The sequence below is a fragment of the Megalops cyprinoides genome, chromosome 6, assembly GCF_013368585.1.
Source record: "Megalops cyprinoides isolate fMegCyp1 chromosome 6, fMegCyp1.pri, whole genome shotgun sequence".
In the NCBI taxonomy this organism is placed as follows: Eukaryota; Metazoa; Chordata; class Actinopteri; order Elopiformes; family Megalopidae; genus Megalops; species Megalops cyprinoides.
This window is the reverse complement of record NC_050588.1, coordinates 2,547,769-2,565,611: the sequence shown is the minus strand read 5'-3', so window position 1 is coordinate 2,565,611 and position 17,843 is coordinate 2,547,769. Positions and strand designations below refer to the sequence as shown.

The 17,843-nt window shown below is 43.7% G+C and overlaps 1 protein-coding gene across 3 annotated transcripts in view; it reads right to left on the bottom strand.

The window, feature by feature from the left end:
• Positions 1–2,906: 2,906 nt before the first annotated feature.
• Positions 2,907–17,843, bottom strand: part of LOC118779113 (low-density lipoprotein receptor-related protein 1-like) — a 176,162-nt gene continuing 161,225 nt past the window's right edge. For 2 of the 3 annotated variants that reach the window (XM_036531009.1, XM_036531010.1), the window contains 17 exons: positions 17,353–17,490; positions 16,855–16,974; positions 14,245–14,513; positions 13,699–13,877; positions 13,223–13,329; positions 12,778–12,897; positions 12,309–12,485; positions 11,840–11,980; positions 11,296–11,469; positions 10,682–10,843; positions 9,990–10,173; positions 9,703–9,804; positions 8,067–8,140; positions 7,875–7,968; positions 7,593–7,631; positions 4,769–4,913; positions 2,907–4,371 (listed from right to left, as the gene is read on the bottom strand). In XM_036531009.1, the coding sequence (XP_036386902.1) occupies positions 4,234–4,371; positions 4,769–4,913; positions 7,593–7,631; positions 7,875–7,968; positions 8,067–8,140; positions 9,703–9,804; positions 9,990–10,173; positions 10,682–10,843; positions 11,296–11,469; positions 11,840–11,980; positions 12,309–12,485; positions 12,778–12,897; positions 13,223–13,329; positions 13,699–13,877; positions 14,245–14,513; positions 16,855–16,974; positions 17,353–17,490 (2,363 nt within the window). In that variant the 3' untranslated portion in view covers positions 2,907–4,233. The remainder of the gene's footprint in view (positions 4,372–4,768; positions 4,914–7,592; positions 7,632–7,874; positions 7,969–8,066; positions 8,141–9,702; positions 9,805–9,989; positions 10,174–10,681; positions 10,844–11,295; positions 11,470–11,839; positions 11,981–12,308; positions 12,486–12,777; positions 12,898–13,222; positions 13,330–13,698; positions 13,878–14,244; positions 14,514–16,854; positions 16,975–17,352; positions 17,491–17,843) is intronic. The other variant, XM_036531011.1, reaches the window with a different exon arrangement.

Sequence of the window (17,843 nt, the reverse complement as noted above, 5' to 3'; positions counted from 1 at the left end):
TGAATGGACTGTCTAACATAACCGTCACCGGTTTATAGCATAGAAGCAACTGAGAGATCTTTGATGTCTTCTGTCACATTTCTGAGGTTGCTCCTTGCACTCTTTCTACTGGAAAATACTTTGTGTCTATGCTTGTCTATACTTCCTGTCTACGTTCTGTCATACATTGCTTTGATTGCCTTAAAGTTTGGTAAGAAATGCAACACAATCCTTTAAAGACTCCCTTTAGAGACTCCGTTTTCAATAATAATTTGTGTATACATACACTTTATTTCTCAAAGTCATACCATGGATTTGTCTGACTTTTCAACCTCTGCTAAGTAACAGGACATGCATTTTGCATGCTGTCTAGATGGTTCCACCCTGATCGCGCTCACAAATAAAATGCAGGATGACAAATGGTTCAAGAAAAACAGATTGCTCCTTGGGGCCTCATTTATAAAAAAGTTGCGTAGAAACGATCCTACATTTGATCTAAGATCACTTCTCAAATGTGCGTAGGCTGCGTGTGATTAAGAGAAAATGAACGTACGCACAAAAAAACGTCCGTACGCCATTCTCCCAGATGTGAAATCTATAAATCACAAATGATCTTGAAATTGTGCGTAGATAGATCTCCGTCTTGTAAACGCCCCCTAATTAATTTATTAGCATATAAAGGAGCTCGAATCAAAACCCAAATCATCTACTTGATAATGGCGAGCTGCAAGAAAATTTTTGTTAGCGAGGCCGAAATCGAGGTCCTGTTGGCGGAGGTGCAGATGCGTGCAGAGGACGCTGTTTGGGAGCCTTTCCAGTGGCGTTACCACTAAAACCAAGTACGTGCCATGTGGGCACAAAGCTCTAATAGCGTAGCTCTTGGCAAACGGTACCTGCATATCAGCCACTCGTTATCATGCGCAAAGGCGTCTGCCCGATCTGTAAAAACTCTTTCCCTTCTTATTTCGCGGTTGGCGATATCTTCGAGAAGTGCCAATGCTGCCTTTCTTCCTCTTGCAAGCCACTGCATTATTGGACATTTTATAGCCTATAGATTGACCGAAATGTTTCACACGTGTGGAACCATAATATGTATATTAAATAAATTTCCTTCAAGGATGTGTCAATTATGCTAATAGGGGTAGTTTTGGAAAACCAATGTGTGTTTTTGTTTTGTTTTCCACAAGTAGCCTAGCTTATGTTGTTTTAATTTATTGATAACTTTATTGTGCAAACCATTATGTATAGCCTAAGCAATGTGTTCAATCAGGCAATACAACTACAACAGCATCTACTACTACTACTACTACTACTACTACTAATAATAATAATAATAATAATAATAATAATAATAATAATGAGGAAACAATTAAGCAGCAGACGACATGTTGGCGCCAGGGTTTCCGTTAGCCGGTAATAAACGGTTTTTGCCTGGTAAAATTTATAAAAAACCGATAAAACTTGCCGGTCAAAATGTCCGTTAATAATACTCATACAAAAAAGCGGCTAATATTGAGGTTTTGCTCAATCGTTACTGTTCGGTTTGCTTAATCGTTACTGTTCATTAGAATAGGTCAAGCTGATTTGGGTTCGTTGTCATTCTTTCGCCAATCTAGGTATATATTACATTTGCGTTTGTAACATAGACTATTATTGAAACGTGACCGGTAAGTTTCAAATTTGTCCGGTAAAAATAAATTCTTTCCGGACACCGGACCGGCAAGAAAAAATCCTAGCGGAAAACCCTGGTTGGCGCTCTTAGATTTCCGAATACCTGCAGTACTCCAACATTGCCACAAGGAAACGTGCGTATGCCAAGTTGGAACCTGACGTGGAGCTAAGTACTTTTCCACGTCAAAGACCGTTTTAATAAACCTGAACTTTGGCGTGGATTTGAGCGTACGCACATTCTAAGATCAAATTTGTGCGTAACAACGTTTTATAAATGAGGCGCCTGGTATTCTTTACTTGATTGGCATCCATTACATTACATTATTGACATTTAACAGATGCTCTTATCCAGAACAACTTACATAGGTTACCATTTTACATGTTATCCATTCATACAGCTGGATATTTACTGAGTCAACTCCAGGTTAAGCACCCTGCCCAGGGGTACAGCAGCAGTGCGGTTCGGTTACGAGTTCTGCTCCTTAACCACTGTGCTACACTGCTGCACCCACCAAATATGGATCCATCGGCTTTAGCACCTTGAAGTTCCATACATGTAGAGATGTGTTGTTGCACTATCATGCTCCTTTATGATACCTGCATATACATAGAGATACAGATTCATTTTCATCAGCAAACCACTTGAGCACCCACTCAAATGCCATATTATACTAATTCCTTACAACCACCAAGCTCTATTGATGGTAAGTTTTCTGTTCTGTGATCATGTGTTCAATGTGACTAACTACTGTTCGGTTAATAGGTGTTAAGTGTGATGATGCCTGCCCAGTTAAATGCATTTCATCAAATGCTAGTAGACAGTGTGGAGTGCTCTTAAACTAACTGCGCACTTCAACTCCGCACGCAGCACCTCTGCTCAGGCCTTTGGAACTCAAGTCTTGCAGCTTTCAGATGATCTTTCAATGCTAATATCTAGTGAGCTCAAACAACGACTTTCAGCAAAGCATCAACACATAAACAAACAGGACAATTGCTTTTTTTCTGTACAATTTTTATATTGTAATTATAACAATATCTGTAATTTAGTATGTAAAGTACTCCAGCAAAATAAAAATATTAAAACATTATTCTTTCCAGAAGAAAGTCTGAGCATCCATGCACTTCTACTATAAAAGCTATTTTTTGTCATTTCTTAAAAAAATAAACAAAAACAAAAAAATCTGAAAAAATGCATGTATGATTTCGCAAAAAAAAAAAATAAATAAATAAATGATTGTACTCATTTATTCTTTGCATTCACAGACAGAGAAGCGAGAGCTGCAGTAAAAAAATTACACTTATGTGAATCCTGTTGCATGGTGTTGGGCAAGCAAAAGGACTCTTATTCTAGTTATTTCCTTTTATTTATGTACTTATTTTTTTTAACTTTTTGTCTTTTCACATGCATTAAAATATGGCCCCCAACACAAGCAACGACTCTTTAATAGGAGAGTGACTGAGCTGGAGAATGTGTCAGAGGGCAGAAATTGCAGTGCCGGTTCTGAGGATGAAAACGTGATTGAAAATGCACAAACAGGAACGTTTCAAAAAAATGATCAAAATCTACACGGACGTGACACATATATACTAGCCAGCCCTCACCAAAAAAAAAAAGAGTTAGTACAAAAAACAGTACACACTTTCCAATCTTCTCCATTACTGTTACTCTGGTCGTGCACAGCTCTCCCTTACACAGTAAATGGAAGCCTACACCCTCAGCTTGCTCTTGTGGGGGCCGTGTTTGCAGCACGGACCTCAACCCTCCCATTTGCTCTGACGGCCCAGAGCAACGTCTCTGTCTGGGGAGTGCTGTGACCCCTGTGACATTTCAATGATGCTGTCACTCTTTTTTACTGATGCACTCATACACTCATTTATCTCTGACATAAATGCTATTTGTACACCTCTTCAACCTTAAAATGCTTAAAACATAAAAGCATACTATCCTGCTGTTTTAATGGTGTATGTTTGTGTTCTTACTTTCAAGACACTTGTGCAAGGAAGAAACAATCAGTCTTGAACATATATCTCTGAGTAAATAATGTGGAAACATTGAAGATGCCACCCAGTCAACATTTTACATGTGCTGTACACAAGTCACCTCAAACATGTCCCTCCTGGTTCTCACACACTTCTAACACTACACATGGGGTGACCAAGATGCTCACCAAAGCACATCTGCACTGGCTACATAACTCTAAGCTTCCCCTCCCTCTTTGCAGTACCAAAAGTAGCAGACACTTGGCACTACTGAAATGGAACATTTTTCCTGTACAATTCATACAAAAATAAAAAATTTAAATTGTTCCAATATTGTTCTTTTTCTTCTCTGTTTTTCCATTTCATTGTTTCACAGAGGTAGTGGCTATTCGGGTAAAGGGGGTAAAGTAAACGAAAAAATAGAAAAATGTTTTTGACCAGAAGAATTGTAAAAGAACAAAATATAATACTGCAATCACATACAAAAGTAGTCCTTCATTTTGTACATATTATACAGTGTTCTTGCTTTTTTGTTGCTTTTCTTTTTTTCTGTTTAAAAGGCAAAAAAGGGGGGTATGTTTTGGGTGGCACAAGGCTGACAGTTTATGCCAGTGGGTCAGCCATGTCCTCCTCCACCCTGGACAGCAGCTCCTTCTTCTCGTCTGTGCTGGCCAGGGAATTGCGGCTGGTGTGGGCGCCCATATACAAGGTGGCATACACCGGGTTGGTGAAGTTGGTGGGCTGCAGGCAGAAACAGCAGAGACTAGATTACCTCTGCTTGTCTTAACAACCATTTGACCACAGTGTGTATATCACTGTTTTTTGTGTTGTATTTATATATTTTTCTACTGTGCATGTATACATTTACATCTAGAATTCATCAATTCAGTTCTCTTAATTTCTGGATTCAATCCACCATGGAATGAAATCCAAGCCAAATGTTGAGTTTTTTTTTTTCCTGTTTGCAAATGTTGTGTTGAGACTACCAATACTGGTCTCATGCTGATGCACACAGATAACCCCTCTGAAAAAAACAACTATTTGTGAGTCATTATATTGGTCCATTACTGCTCTATCTGCTGGGCACTCAGCATGAACCTGTTTTGCGACAGAGTGACGGAAGGTGTCAGTGCACAACCTTGTCAGGGTCCAGTGTGAAGTCAGAATCAAGGAGCTCCCCAGAGTCGTCATCTGGTTCCCCCTCATAGATCTTGTAGGCTGGGTTCCCGATCTCAACGTTCATGGCCCCGTTGGTCATCCTCTGGTGCTGAAAGCCCTTGGCACTGCAACAGACACAGTAAGTGAGCCTTGGGGTTTATCCACAGGGCCTCATTGGAGCCGTGGCCACATCACAGGTACTGCACTGGGGCCAAGTCCAAGCCACATCACAGGCACAGAAACAAACCCAGCATACAGCAACACACAGGACCCACTGTGGCTACATACTGCACACTGAGAGAAACCCAGCACTCAGTAACACGCAGGACCTGCTGTGGCTACATATTACATGCATAGAAAAACCCAACACTCATCAACACACAGGACCCGCAGTGGTTACATACTGCACACACTGAGAGAAACCCAGCACTCAGTAACACACAGGGCCTACTGTGGCTACATACTGCACACACTGAGAGAAACCCAGCACTCAGCTAGAATGTGGAAAGCAACTGTAGTCATGCTGGTATTAAGGTGGTAAAACGTCGGAGCACCATAAAATGTAATCTTCACAACAGAGAATGGCACATAGCTAAAAACACAACACTATTCGCAACAGCAATGGCTTGGATAGTGGTTAGCTAGCAATGCCACTGAAATATGAAAACAAAAGCCTGCAAAAATACAATGAGACCTGTACTATGATTAAGGTAACGTCTCCATCTTGCCTGGGAAACAAATGTTTTACAGCTAATGACAATGGTTTGGCTAGCCAAAGCAACAGTCTGTTATGTCTTTGTTACATGCGGGAGGCTCGTAGTGAGTTGAGTACTATCAATCACATGGAAGTACTGAGTTACAGCCAGACTTATATGGATCCATCATGGATCCTTGAATTGGAAGGCAACCTTACTTTAGAATTATACAAGTGTTTAAATGAAGTGCCCATCGTTTATTATTATCCTGCATGAATTGGCTGAATTGAATGCTAGTTAACTAGTTTAAAAGACAGCCAACTACAGGGACCATAGCTAATGACTGATGGAAGCAGTTCTCTCCTTTTTGAATTATTCCCTTTTATCGTCCAATTCGGAGAATCTGCTTCCCCTGAAGCTGGAAGCTGCATCGTTCAGTAATGTTTATTATGCACCTCTGCCAGAATTTGCACTTCCTTAAACCCTTCTCAAATATCTTTTGTCCAGCCAGCTACACTGCCTCTACACTGAATATTTTTTATGAGTAGATATGTTCTATTACATTAGTTCATGTAAAAGAAATCTGAGTTTAAAATTATTTTAGTTTTGAGATCACCACATCAGAGCAGATTCATGACACGTGTGTAAAGACCCAATTTTGTTTTTAGCCTCATTCATTTGATGGCATGAATCCCAATTATTCTTAAATCAAATGCTCATACACGTCATCTCTGATTAGCATATGTAAATGCCCCCAATAATTCCATAAAAGGACATTCTGACTTTCCAGCTGCAGGTATAGCAGATACTGCCAAAAGGGAAAAAAGGAAGGTGTTTCCCCTCATTCAGAGATGTAAACAATTCAGACATAAGTCGATGCAAAAAATATATTTCATATTGCGAGCAGTGGAGTCCAGTATATTGGTAAATCACTGGCTGATAAGCACGACTTTGAAAGGAATCCAACATCTCAATCAATTTTTAGGTCAAAAAGTTTGTCCTTATCTTGTGGGAGTAACCTTCATAGATATAAGCTGGGGGTAAAAAGGTGCACAGCTACGTGTAATTTGTACCTTTATTCAAAGATGCTTAATTCAAGGCAAGTTAGTCATAACCCTGTTCTCTGGAGCTATTTGGGCATAGGGCCCTCTCACTACTGTTCTTCTGATGGCAAACTAATGCTATCGTTCAAGGAATTATTTTTGGAATCAGAACGGCAAAAAAGGTCTTGGTAAAATTTGTGTGTTTGCATTTGTGATACAAGTTGTCTGGAGCATATGTCAAAATCATTCGTAGGTATGAACAAATTCCAGGTACAAATAAATTGATGAATTCCAAAATATTCATCATTGTGTGCACACACAAAAATGTGCATATGCATGAATTATGAATCTGGCCCACTGTGACTAGCTGCACTCATTATAATCTCACTGTTAAATTTACTGGTGTCACTATTATCCCAGATGTGACTGTAAATACAGGAAATGTTGTGTGCCGCTGCATGACAAATCACATCCCTTTCAAACATGTCCCTGGCCCTTGCCCTTTTCTTTTTGCACCTGGGTATTGAGGGTAATGGGTAACCACAGCAGCCACACCACAGCAACCACACAAGAGTCCAGATATTGGTGAATGCTGGATTCTTGACTTTGCATTTTCCAAATGCCTGCTTGGAACAATGAGGGCATAAAGCTAGTCGTCACACACACACACACACACACACGCACACACACACACACACACACAGATAAGGATGGGGGGGAGGGGGTGGCGAGCGACAGGATGGTCCCTCTGTGTCTTGCACCAATGGATCCATTTCCTTTCATTCTCAATATATCGTGACCCATTTCCTCTAGGGACATGGGAGATGCTGCCCTGGGCAGTAGGACAGGGCAGCACACAGTGTAGACTGAGCTCTGGATTTCTACACACGGAGAGGCTGGCAGCACTGAGCACACGACGGACGGAGAGGCATGGCAAAAACACAGAACGGTTCAGCCAGGAATCAGAGGTCAATGTGTGTGTGTGTGTGTGTGTGTGTGTGTGTGTGTGTGTGGGTAGGGGGGGGGGGGGGTGAAGGATGGATAGTGTAACCCTGATGACCGTTACCGCGAGTGTCTTGAGCAGGATTTGCCTTGCCTTACAGACCTGAGGGACAGGAGAGATGCAGTTATTTGCAACAGACAGAACATGGAGTACCTCTACGACCTCCAAAGTGAGAGAGAGAGATGGAGAGACAGGGGAGGAAGAGAAAGAGAAAACGAGATGGGGACAGACAGGTCGCGAAAAGGAGGGAGAAAGCATGAGGCAAAAATATGAAGAGAGGCATTCTGGGAGGAGAGGAACTGATGAATCACTGAATGCAGGTGTAGCAGTGGCAATTGCACTCACCCACGCATTCTCCTCCTGTACCACAAGCTGGCACCAGCAACCAGTAGCACCGCTAGCAGCAGCAGTAGCACTGGTATGACGATGGAGATCGTTCCTGCAGGCAGATGAGGAGGTGTAATGTCAAATGGAAGGTCAAGGCCTAGATTTGGGACCTTTGGTACTAGACAGGGAAGGACTGGGAAAGTGACTCACTACTATTAGAATCTGGGGAATTCACAGGGAGAGTGTTGACACCACAGCGATATCCCGTCCAACCCTTCAAACACCTACGGACCGACAAACAGACAGGGTTATATCTTTGGCAGGGGAATTCAGCTGGTCTATGTGCATCTTTACAACATATGTTTGTGTTTGTATGCACATTTTTTGCTGGCACTGTAGCAGGTGTGTGCGTGTGTGTGTGCAGAGGTGGGACGTAACAAAGTACAAATACTTCATTACTGTACTTAAGTAGAGTTTTCAGGTATCTGTACGTTACTTGCGTATTTATTTCTGACAGCTTTTTCCTTTTACCCCCAACATTTTAAGACAAACATCTGTACTTTCTACTCCTTACATTTTCAAAACAGGCTCGCTACTTTAGCTTTAATGCATTTGTTAGGAATTATCAATTATTTTTATTTTGCATCATTGTGCTCCTTCCCAACATCAAGACCGATTTCAACCTAAATGGATGGGACAATAACACATAGAAAAGACGATCTCTTGGTGTATCCATCGATTCACATCACGCACAACAGACGTAACAAGACGAAAACGACGTAAAAGACATAAGACGAAACAGACAAGAAAGGAAGACTCGACCATGGAGAATAGGCATGTAATGAATGTAACGTCCACTCCGTGACAGGGAGAACTAGTAGCGACATGGATGAAAGTGAACCAGACAACATTGCCGACAGAGCAGATTCAGAGCAGCATGACATTCCTCATCCATGGCCTTATTTAAGCGAAATGTTTGAAGTTGTCGGCTCTAAAGGTGTGCTTTAACCGAATGCGAAATTTACGAGCGACGCAAATGCATGAAAAGTCAATGACAGGAGGCAAATGGGCGGAGTTAATCGTGGCAAAACTGTGAGCGACGCGAAATGAGCGTTCACTTGAGTTAAAAAATGTTGAACTCGAGTGAAAATTTCGCCTGGCGAAAGCCAATCACCTTCAAGTAGGGCTAGAAGCCACGACCCCTGTTGAAATCTCTTCAGCAACTTGCTAGCAGCATTGGTGTAATCAAAAATGCTTGTTGTGACAGGGCAAGAAATTCGCTTGTTCATTTTTCAGGCAAGTGGTCAAACCCACACGAGGAAAGCGAAGCACATTGGAGCGAAGTTAATGTTCATTATTTTCAGTATATTGTTTATTATTTTATTTGAAGTTAGAATGGTTTAATAGTCTTTGAATTATATTAATATGATGTGAGGTTCAGTTAGCTTTGCACTGAAACAGCCGGTAGAAATGTGCTTCAAAGAGCTACTTTTTACTTTTATACTTTGAGTACATTCCAGAGCCTGTGCTTTTTCACTTTTACTTGAGTTAAGAAGTTGAATCAGTATTTCAGTCAGTACTTCAGTACATCAGAGTCTTTTTTACACAAGTATCTGTACTTCTACTTGAGTAACAAATGTGTGTACCTTTGCCACCTCTGTGTGTGAGTGAGAGTCCTCTGCCTCTTACTGGTACTCTGGCAGGTGTGTTTGTGTGTGCGTATGTGTGTGTGCATGTGCATGAGTACATGTGTGTGAGAGAGGACTCTCCCTCTTACTAGTAGGTTACACTCTGGCAGGTGTGTACGTGTGCGCGTACGTGGGTGTGCATGAGAGGACTCTCTTACTGGCACTCTGGCAGGTGTGTGCGTGGGTTGATGGAGCACTGTCCATGTATACAATACTCATTACAGGTATAGCAGCTGGGCTGGATGCTGCCATCGGTACATCTGGACACAGGCAGAAAAAGTCATAATCAGCACTCATACCCCATTGACTGCCCATTAACATACACTTTACAAAGACAAACACTACAGAGGAGTCTCAGATACCCCAGGACAGGGAGCAAGAGCATTAGCAGGTCAGTGTGCGACAGAGGTGACACGAAGATGACCCCAAAGGTGGTGTAACGCACCTGCAGGTGACCTCCCCTGTGGGGTGGTAGGAATTGGTGGGGATGCACTCGCCGTCCCAGCAGTAGTGGCACCTATCCAGTTCGCAGGTGTGCCCGTCGAACTGCGGGGGGCAACGACATTGTTTGGTTCCGCTGGCTGCCTGCAGGCAAGTGCCGCCATTTTTGCAGTGGCCCTCGCATGTTCCTGGGGGTGGTGGGGGCGACAGTTTTGCATGGTCAAGCAGGTCAACACCGTTTCAATCGGGATGTGCTGGTGACCTGCTGCTGAAGGCTAGAGGAACGGACCTCAGACACAAGCTCCAAAATGCCTACATATGAGAAGAGTGCCTACTCAGTTTAAACAGACTGATTTATTTAACTGGTAATAATTCCAGCAGAGCTTGAAACACTCTAATCTAGTTCCAAAACAACTTAGCCACACTAATGCAGCTAATGCTTTTCATCTTTCTTCCCTTTCGCTTATGAAAAAGACACTTCTTAACACTTCTAAGACACAACACCCTATCAACACTTATTTTTTCAGTTGTTTTAACCCATATGAAATCGTTTTAAAGGTAAAGGGACAAAAAGAAGTGTTGTTAATAAGAACATGATCTGAGGGATGTTTCGATGACTCACTGAGTTTGTAACAGAGCAGAGAAAAAAACTCAGTTCATTAGTGTGCATTCAGAATCGGTCAGCAGGACACTCACGATACTGGCACTGGTCGCCCAGGAAGTCGGGGGGGCAGCGGCAGGTGGGCTGGTTTCCCTGGTTGACGGTGCAGTTGCCGCTGTTCTGACAGTAGTTGTTGCAGGTGTGCAGGTTGCAGATGGGGCCTGTGAATCCCGTCAGACAGCGACATGTTGGCGTTCCTAGGACAGAGGGACCCGGGGGGGGGGGGGGGGGGGGGGGGGGGGGGGGGCAGTAAGGTAGCAAGGTGGGAATATTAGCCCAGACTGTCTCCAAATGGCCGGGACCATTTAAGTGGCTGTCACTGATGACCTGCACAAAGGCATCTGTGAAAATATGACTGGATCATATGAAAGGCGTTTTGCTGACTGCTGCATGATCCACAACAAAATGGATTTCAAAAGCAATGAGAGCATTCCAAGACCCTCCAACGTACCTCCCATTTTCAGGATGGGAGCACTTTGGCAGACAGCTTAAAAGCATGAGTCACTCAATTTTGGGAATACAGGGCAGACAAAGACTGTGCCCTCCAACTACGACACTGGATCATTTCAAAGATTCTGTGCTAAGAGGTTGCGGTGAGGACTGGGGCTGGGTTAGCTGGGTTAGCATGGATCAGTGCCAATTCCAGTACCTGTTGGGGAGGCAGTGCAGGTGCCTCCATTCTGGCAGTAGTCCCTGCACTGGTCGATTTCACACTTCTCTCCACTGTAGTTGGGTTGGCAGCGGCACTTGGGCTGCTTGTGGGCATTTAAGAAGCAGCTGCCCCCGTTAAGGCACTGCACACTGCAGCCTCCAGGTGCCGGCACTGGGAGAGACACAGGCTTCAGGTAAAACTCTGCAAGGGTTCATTATAACTACTGTAAGATCTCGTATGTAAGTCTGCCTGCTGAAAAAATAATAATATAAGACCTCATGGTGTTACTCTTAGGCAAAGATCTGGATGTACATGTGCTGCAGTCCTTCTGCGAACATGTAGCCCACAGTGATCAAACAGACTTTGGGCAACAATTTCAAATAGAGGGTTCTGCTTCTCACCACAAAGATTTGACTGATATAGATACAGACTACAGACTATCTATATGAATTGCTGGAGAGAGAGCACACAGACACAGTCATGCACCCATCTAGAGACAGGAGACACAAGGGGTGGGGGGATACACTGGACAGATGCTTACCTATGGGAGACTGTGTGGGGGTGGGGACCTCCACGCAAGTGCCATTGTCCAGTGTGTGGCCATTAGGACAGGTGCAGACAGGCCCACTGGGGCTCAGGAGACATAGCCACTCACACTTCTTCCTGTCACATGGGTTTGTCACTGTAAAAGACAGAGGACTTTCCTATCACATGGATTTGTTACAGTAAAAGACAGAGCACTTCCTGTCACATGGGTGTGTCGCTATAAAAGACAGAGCACTTCCCTTTGAAGCCTCATCCTTCACTACTGAGGCTATAATTAGCACCTTTTCATAAGAAATGCCCCCACCACCTCCTGATTAATGTCTTATGCCAGTAAAGTCTCACATGGGTGGACAGTGCATATTGTGTACATTAACTGACAACAAAGAGCAATGAAACACTGTGTCCTGTCCTATTCCAGCTGGGATGCTCCCTCACAGAGGACAACAGCAGGCGGTGACACTCACTTTCGGGCTGCTTGTAGCGGTGGTACAGCACAATGTCTGTGGCATGGTTCATCGCCGTGGTCAGGTTCTCCATAGGCCCTTTGCCAAACTTGTTCACCCGGAAGACAAAATTGTTGATGTAGGTGACACCGTAGATGTAGTCCTCGAAGATGTCTATGCTGAATGGGAGGTGAAGCTCTGGGATAAAGGAAGAAGCATGTTGGCATATGCACTGAGCAACGGGTGCATTTGGTCTCTCACCAAAAGCATCTCTGAAGGAAACCAAAAAGCTTGGAAAAGAACCTGATGCGTAACCTCACAGTCTTTGATCTCACAGCATGAGATCAAAGACTAATTTTTCCCCCTTCTGGGATCTGTTAAAATGGCAGGGGTGAGAGAACAAGCTACACATCCATGCAGGGAGTTTTGGTGAATCCCATCTGTGACAGCCCCGCCCCTCCCGCAGACCCTGACAGATGAGGTACTGAACTGTTCTTGGCGCTGGTGACGGCCACCACAGGGTCTGTGCCATTGAGGCGGACACTGCCAATGACTGACAACTTGGCGTCAGCCCAGTACAGGCGCTCATTGAAGTAGTCTACTGCCAAACCTGTGGAGAGGGGAAAGGAAAATGTTAGAGGCACTGGAGACACAGGGTAAAGGCACAATGTCCCTTCAGTCTCTCCTACCGGGCATGTCACTTTTAAGATTTAAAAACACTGAATAACTGTTGTTTCATAAACAGCTCTTATTATAACTGTTTATAGTCTGTTGCTGCACTGTGGTATTACTCCTGTAGTCTTAAAATATATAATGTAGTATACATGGGTATTACAGAGGGGCTCCATTAAAATGCATCATTATTGTTACAGAGTGAACTCAGAAGGTTGTAACAGGGTGTAGTGATGAAAGAGAAGAGGTACAGATATCCAAACCTGTGGGCCACTGAATGTTCTCCTGGACCAGAGTCTCTCTCATGGTCCCATCCATGGCAGCAGTCTCGATTTTTGGGTGGTTTCCCCAGTCTGCCCAGTACATGGTTCTGCATGGAGTGGGAGAATAGGTGACAGGGCCGGTTAGCAGCAGACGCCACCATGAGCATGCCTGGCCAAGAAGCACTGTTGATTCAGGCTTGGCCACAGATCCACACCTCAGCGCTTTGCCCTTCTCACTCAGCCTGTGTCAGTCTTCAAATTTAAATGCCGTTTAAGTTGCAGTCAAGTGCAGCTGTGTAATGCTGTTTTGTGCCCTCCATACCTCCACTCTCCACACCTTCTCCACCCACTTCAGATGCCCGCCCCCGAGTCCTCACTCTCTACCCCCACTCCACCCACTCCAGAGGCCTGCCCCCGAGTCCTCACTTTCTACCCCCACTCCACCCACTCCAGAGGCCCTCTCCCTGAGACCTCACCCTCTCTGGGGGTCCACCACAATGGCGTAGGGCTCGTCAATCATGCCCGAGATCAGCGTCTTACGGTGGCCCCCGTTCATCTGGGCCACCTCGATGACGTCCCGCCCAGAGTCAGTCCAGTAGATGTTGCTGGCGACCCAGTCCACCGCAATCCCGCGTGGCATCTTCAGGCCAGGTATCTGGACAGGGGGGGTAGAGGGGTGTTGTGGGATCAGTATCACCTCTGTATGAGTAGTGGACAGGAACACTTCCTCAGCTGACACTTGGAACCCGTCTTAATCAATAGTACTTCATCACCAGATTATCAATGCCTTACGATAAGCATTTAACCTCTATATTTCACTGAAGCCTCAAAATAGTAAACTCTTCTGGGAAAGTAACATGCCTTCCACACTGACGAGTGGTTTTAAAGGCTTTTAAATCGTCCCATTTGTTCTATTATAGCCTATGACGTCTGCACTGCTTCTGCTGTCATTATAAGATGCAATGGTTTGGGTGCTGAACTTTGTGACAAATTTGGTGGGTGCTAAGCAGCTAGAACCCCACCTCCAGGTCCATGAGGCGAGTTTGGCTCTGGCGCCGGTTGCGGTTGGAGTTGGGCAAGGGGGCAGGCAGCTCGTAGACAGAGATTCGCCCCGTGTGCCAGTTGGTCCAGAAGATCTTGTTGGACTTGACATGCAGGTCCATGGCATTGATGCGCACGTTGGCGTCGCCCTGGAAGGTCTGCTCATACACCCAGTTGGGCATTCCTGGGTCGAGGCTGCGGATCTCATTGTCATCAGCAATGTAGAGCACCTGCCTATTGCTGTTGAGATCTAGGGGGAAGTCACCACAGGAATAAGGGGGCGCCATAAGCTCTCAGAGAAAGGGGTAAATCCATTGTATAATTATCCTGAATCAGCACTGAAAAAAGTGAATTGTACTGCTGTAAAGGAGTAGCCCTCAACTGTCACAAAAACTGCTGAAATTTGTTAATGTGGTCTCAGTTGTGTGTTGTGTTGTGTATGAATCCCTTGTTTTTCAGTGTTCTACATTTGCTACAGACTGATCTCACACTTTTCACATAAAATATGCAGAAAAGAGCAAAACCTAAAAAACCAATAACTTATTTTAAAACCCAACAAAGAAACCAAAGTGAACCAAACCTAAGTGAACTGACAGGACAAACAAAATGAGCCTCTCACCTGTACTAAATAAGCCTTCAATTAGGCAGGTGCAGGTTGCCAACCAATAGGCTGGCTTCAGGCACACAAGCAGTTACACAATCAACAATTAACAGGTGTTGGTGAAGCTGATGACATAAGGGGCCACATGTATCAATGGTGTGTATGCACTAAAATTGCGCTGAGCACTTTTCTACACATAAAACGATAATTATGAAAAGATACTTCCAGGGAAAACATGCGTACCTCTGCGCATGGTCTCGGGGTGGCGTACGCATAAAATTTGTAATTTGCAGATTGGTGACACCAAAAGGAACTAACGGTGATGCAAGTAAATGGGTCTTGTGTCAATCATTGATGAGTGTTATCGCACCATCAATGAGGGGCCAGTTAAAAATGGTGAGGGGGCAAATCTTATTATATAGTAAAACAGTAGGTTATCATCCTGCACAAACACATGGAAAAGGTAGAGGTAAGGAAAGGGAATTGTTTGCATCTAGTCAAAACGACTCTATATTGCCACCCGCATTATGCGAATAATTCCCTTACCTTACCTTTACCTTTTCCATGTGTTTGTGCGTCATTGCCATAATATGAAATAGGACTATTTGGGGTAGATTGCCAGGTCACCATCTAAAATTGGTCTGGTGGTAGGCTTAATGAAATTCATTGATTTAACCATGAAATAGCCTCTGAAAGGATAAATAACAACACAAAACAGTTTCAAAATCAAATGCATTTATTTCACAGCAGTGGTGAAGCCAGTACTAAACCTGAGTGTCCTCGCACAATTTAGGGAATCGGAGCACTTGGAACGCAGGTCTACAAGACGCAAAATAATACAATTTATGAACTATTCTAACCACAGAAATGACTGCTAAAATTAACAAAATAATAGTCAACACCATCAGGGTCATTAAGTAAAAAAAAAGATGATCAGATCATTCTGTCTGTCTTTCTGCTCATGCCATGGAGCTCTCTCGCTCTCTCTCGTTGACCAAAACTTCACTTCCGTATTGTTTCCGAGTATTCCAATGTTTCCAATAGCCTATTTTGTTGTTTTTGCTACTTTTCTATAGGATAGCCTACATTAAACTTAAACTGGGGGGGGGGGCTGTGTGCGCTTATTCGTTTTTTGGCCTCTCTTTTAAAATCCCACTAAAAAACCACTTCTTCTTCACCTCCTTCACCGTATGCACCTCTGGTGAAACTGCATTTACAGCAGTTACCACTTTGAGCCACTCCACATTTTTCCGTTGATTTGAAATGCCACTAGTCTGGCCTCCAAAAAGACATTTTTTCTCCTCTCCACCTCATCAACTATCACCTCTATCTCCGTGTCCGAATAATTTCTTTTCTTACTTCCTGCCGTAAATCCTCAACATCAATCTTTGCATTTCACTCAGATTTACCTGGGATCTTTATATGCTAATTAGACTAATTAAAGGCGTGTCTCAGTCCATATAAGAACAATTGTGGGAGTGGATGTTAAGCGCATTCATGTACAAAATAATCTCATGCTGATTTGATTTATGCTCAGATTTATGAAGACAATTAGGCGTACGTGGTGTTTGATAACTCTGACGAAAAACCTCCGTACACACATCGTGGGATTCTGCGTACGCATGTTCCTACGGCAAGTTGTACACAAAGATTGATACATATAGCCGAGTATCTCCTATTTGTCAGTCTGAAATGTATAGATGACAAAGGGCCCTTAAACATTTCACGAACGATTAACAAACAATTAACATGTAGTTTCTGGGGGGAGGTAAAGGCTCCCCTTCACACACTGTTTAACTACATTGTTTCAGTTGTGTGGTCATGCTGATTCTTTTTGCTTGTTGGTTTTTTAAAAAAATAAATAAACTACTTTTTTAAACATTTGCTCTTTCTGTTTGTTTCTTGTTTACTCCCCACTGCTCTTACGTTGTCACAGGGCAGGGAAAACCCTAAGCCCCACCAAATGCAGCAGAATCAGAACTGTACTCACTGTCAGCCTTGCATGTGTCGTTGATTCTGGTGAAGTGCTTGTGGCAGCTGCACTTGTAGGAGCCCTTGGTGTTGTTGCAGATGTGGGAGCACACACCAAACAGCTTGCACTCATTCTTATCTGGACGTGATGGGGCAAGAAAAGAAAGGAGGGCTTGACTAGCTTTAGCAGTAATAGATGTGCAAGCATACATATACTGTATGTGACTAGACTGGTCCTGAATGTCATCAAATGTAGGCTACACCAATCCACTCTGGACGGTTGGCTCCGTATTTTTACTGAGTGAATTCTGTGGTGTCTCAAAACCGTCCATTCTATGTGGAGTTCCATGATGACAGATGGTTACATTTGAATTTGAACAAATATCAGATTGGATAAAGGTGCGATACAGCTGACAGCACTTGCACATCCTATCAGAAGACTCAGTGGGCATATGCTATCTAGTAAGTCTACATTGCTGGCTGCAGCAGCTCAGACAGTTGGGATGAAACTCTTTACCCTCGCAGGTGTTGTGGCTGGTCTTCTGGAAGCCTGGCTTGCAGGAGCAGAAGGAGTTGGTGCCATTGGTGATGCAGTGGGCCTCATCTCCATCCCCGCACAGGGTCCTGTTACTACGGCAGTTGTTTAGCACTGTGTCTGCAGGGGTTGCCACAGGGTCTGAGTCATTACACTATTTCTGTCTAAATTCTAATATTCTTAACGCTTTGTAATGTCAGGATTTCTAATGGAGCATTTGAGGTTAAGCATCACATGAGAATGAAATCAGCAATGTCCAGCCAGGCAGTTGAGCACTATAACCACTGTACCAATAAGCAGGAGTGTTGCATTCTTCTCCTCACCTTTGTAATATAGTGCCAGCATGGTGCACCTGGCTGTGCTGCTTTTATCTAGCATGGTGCACCTGGCTCTGTAGTATTTTGGTAGTTTAGTGTGCCTGTCTCTTAATTATATTGTTAGTATGGGTGTACCTGGCTCTGTAGTATTTTGTT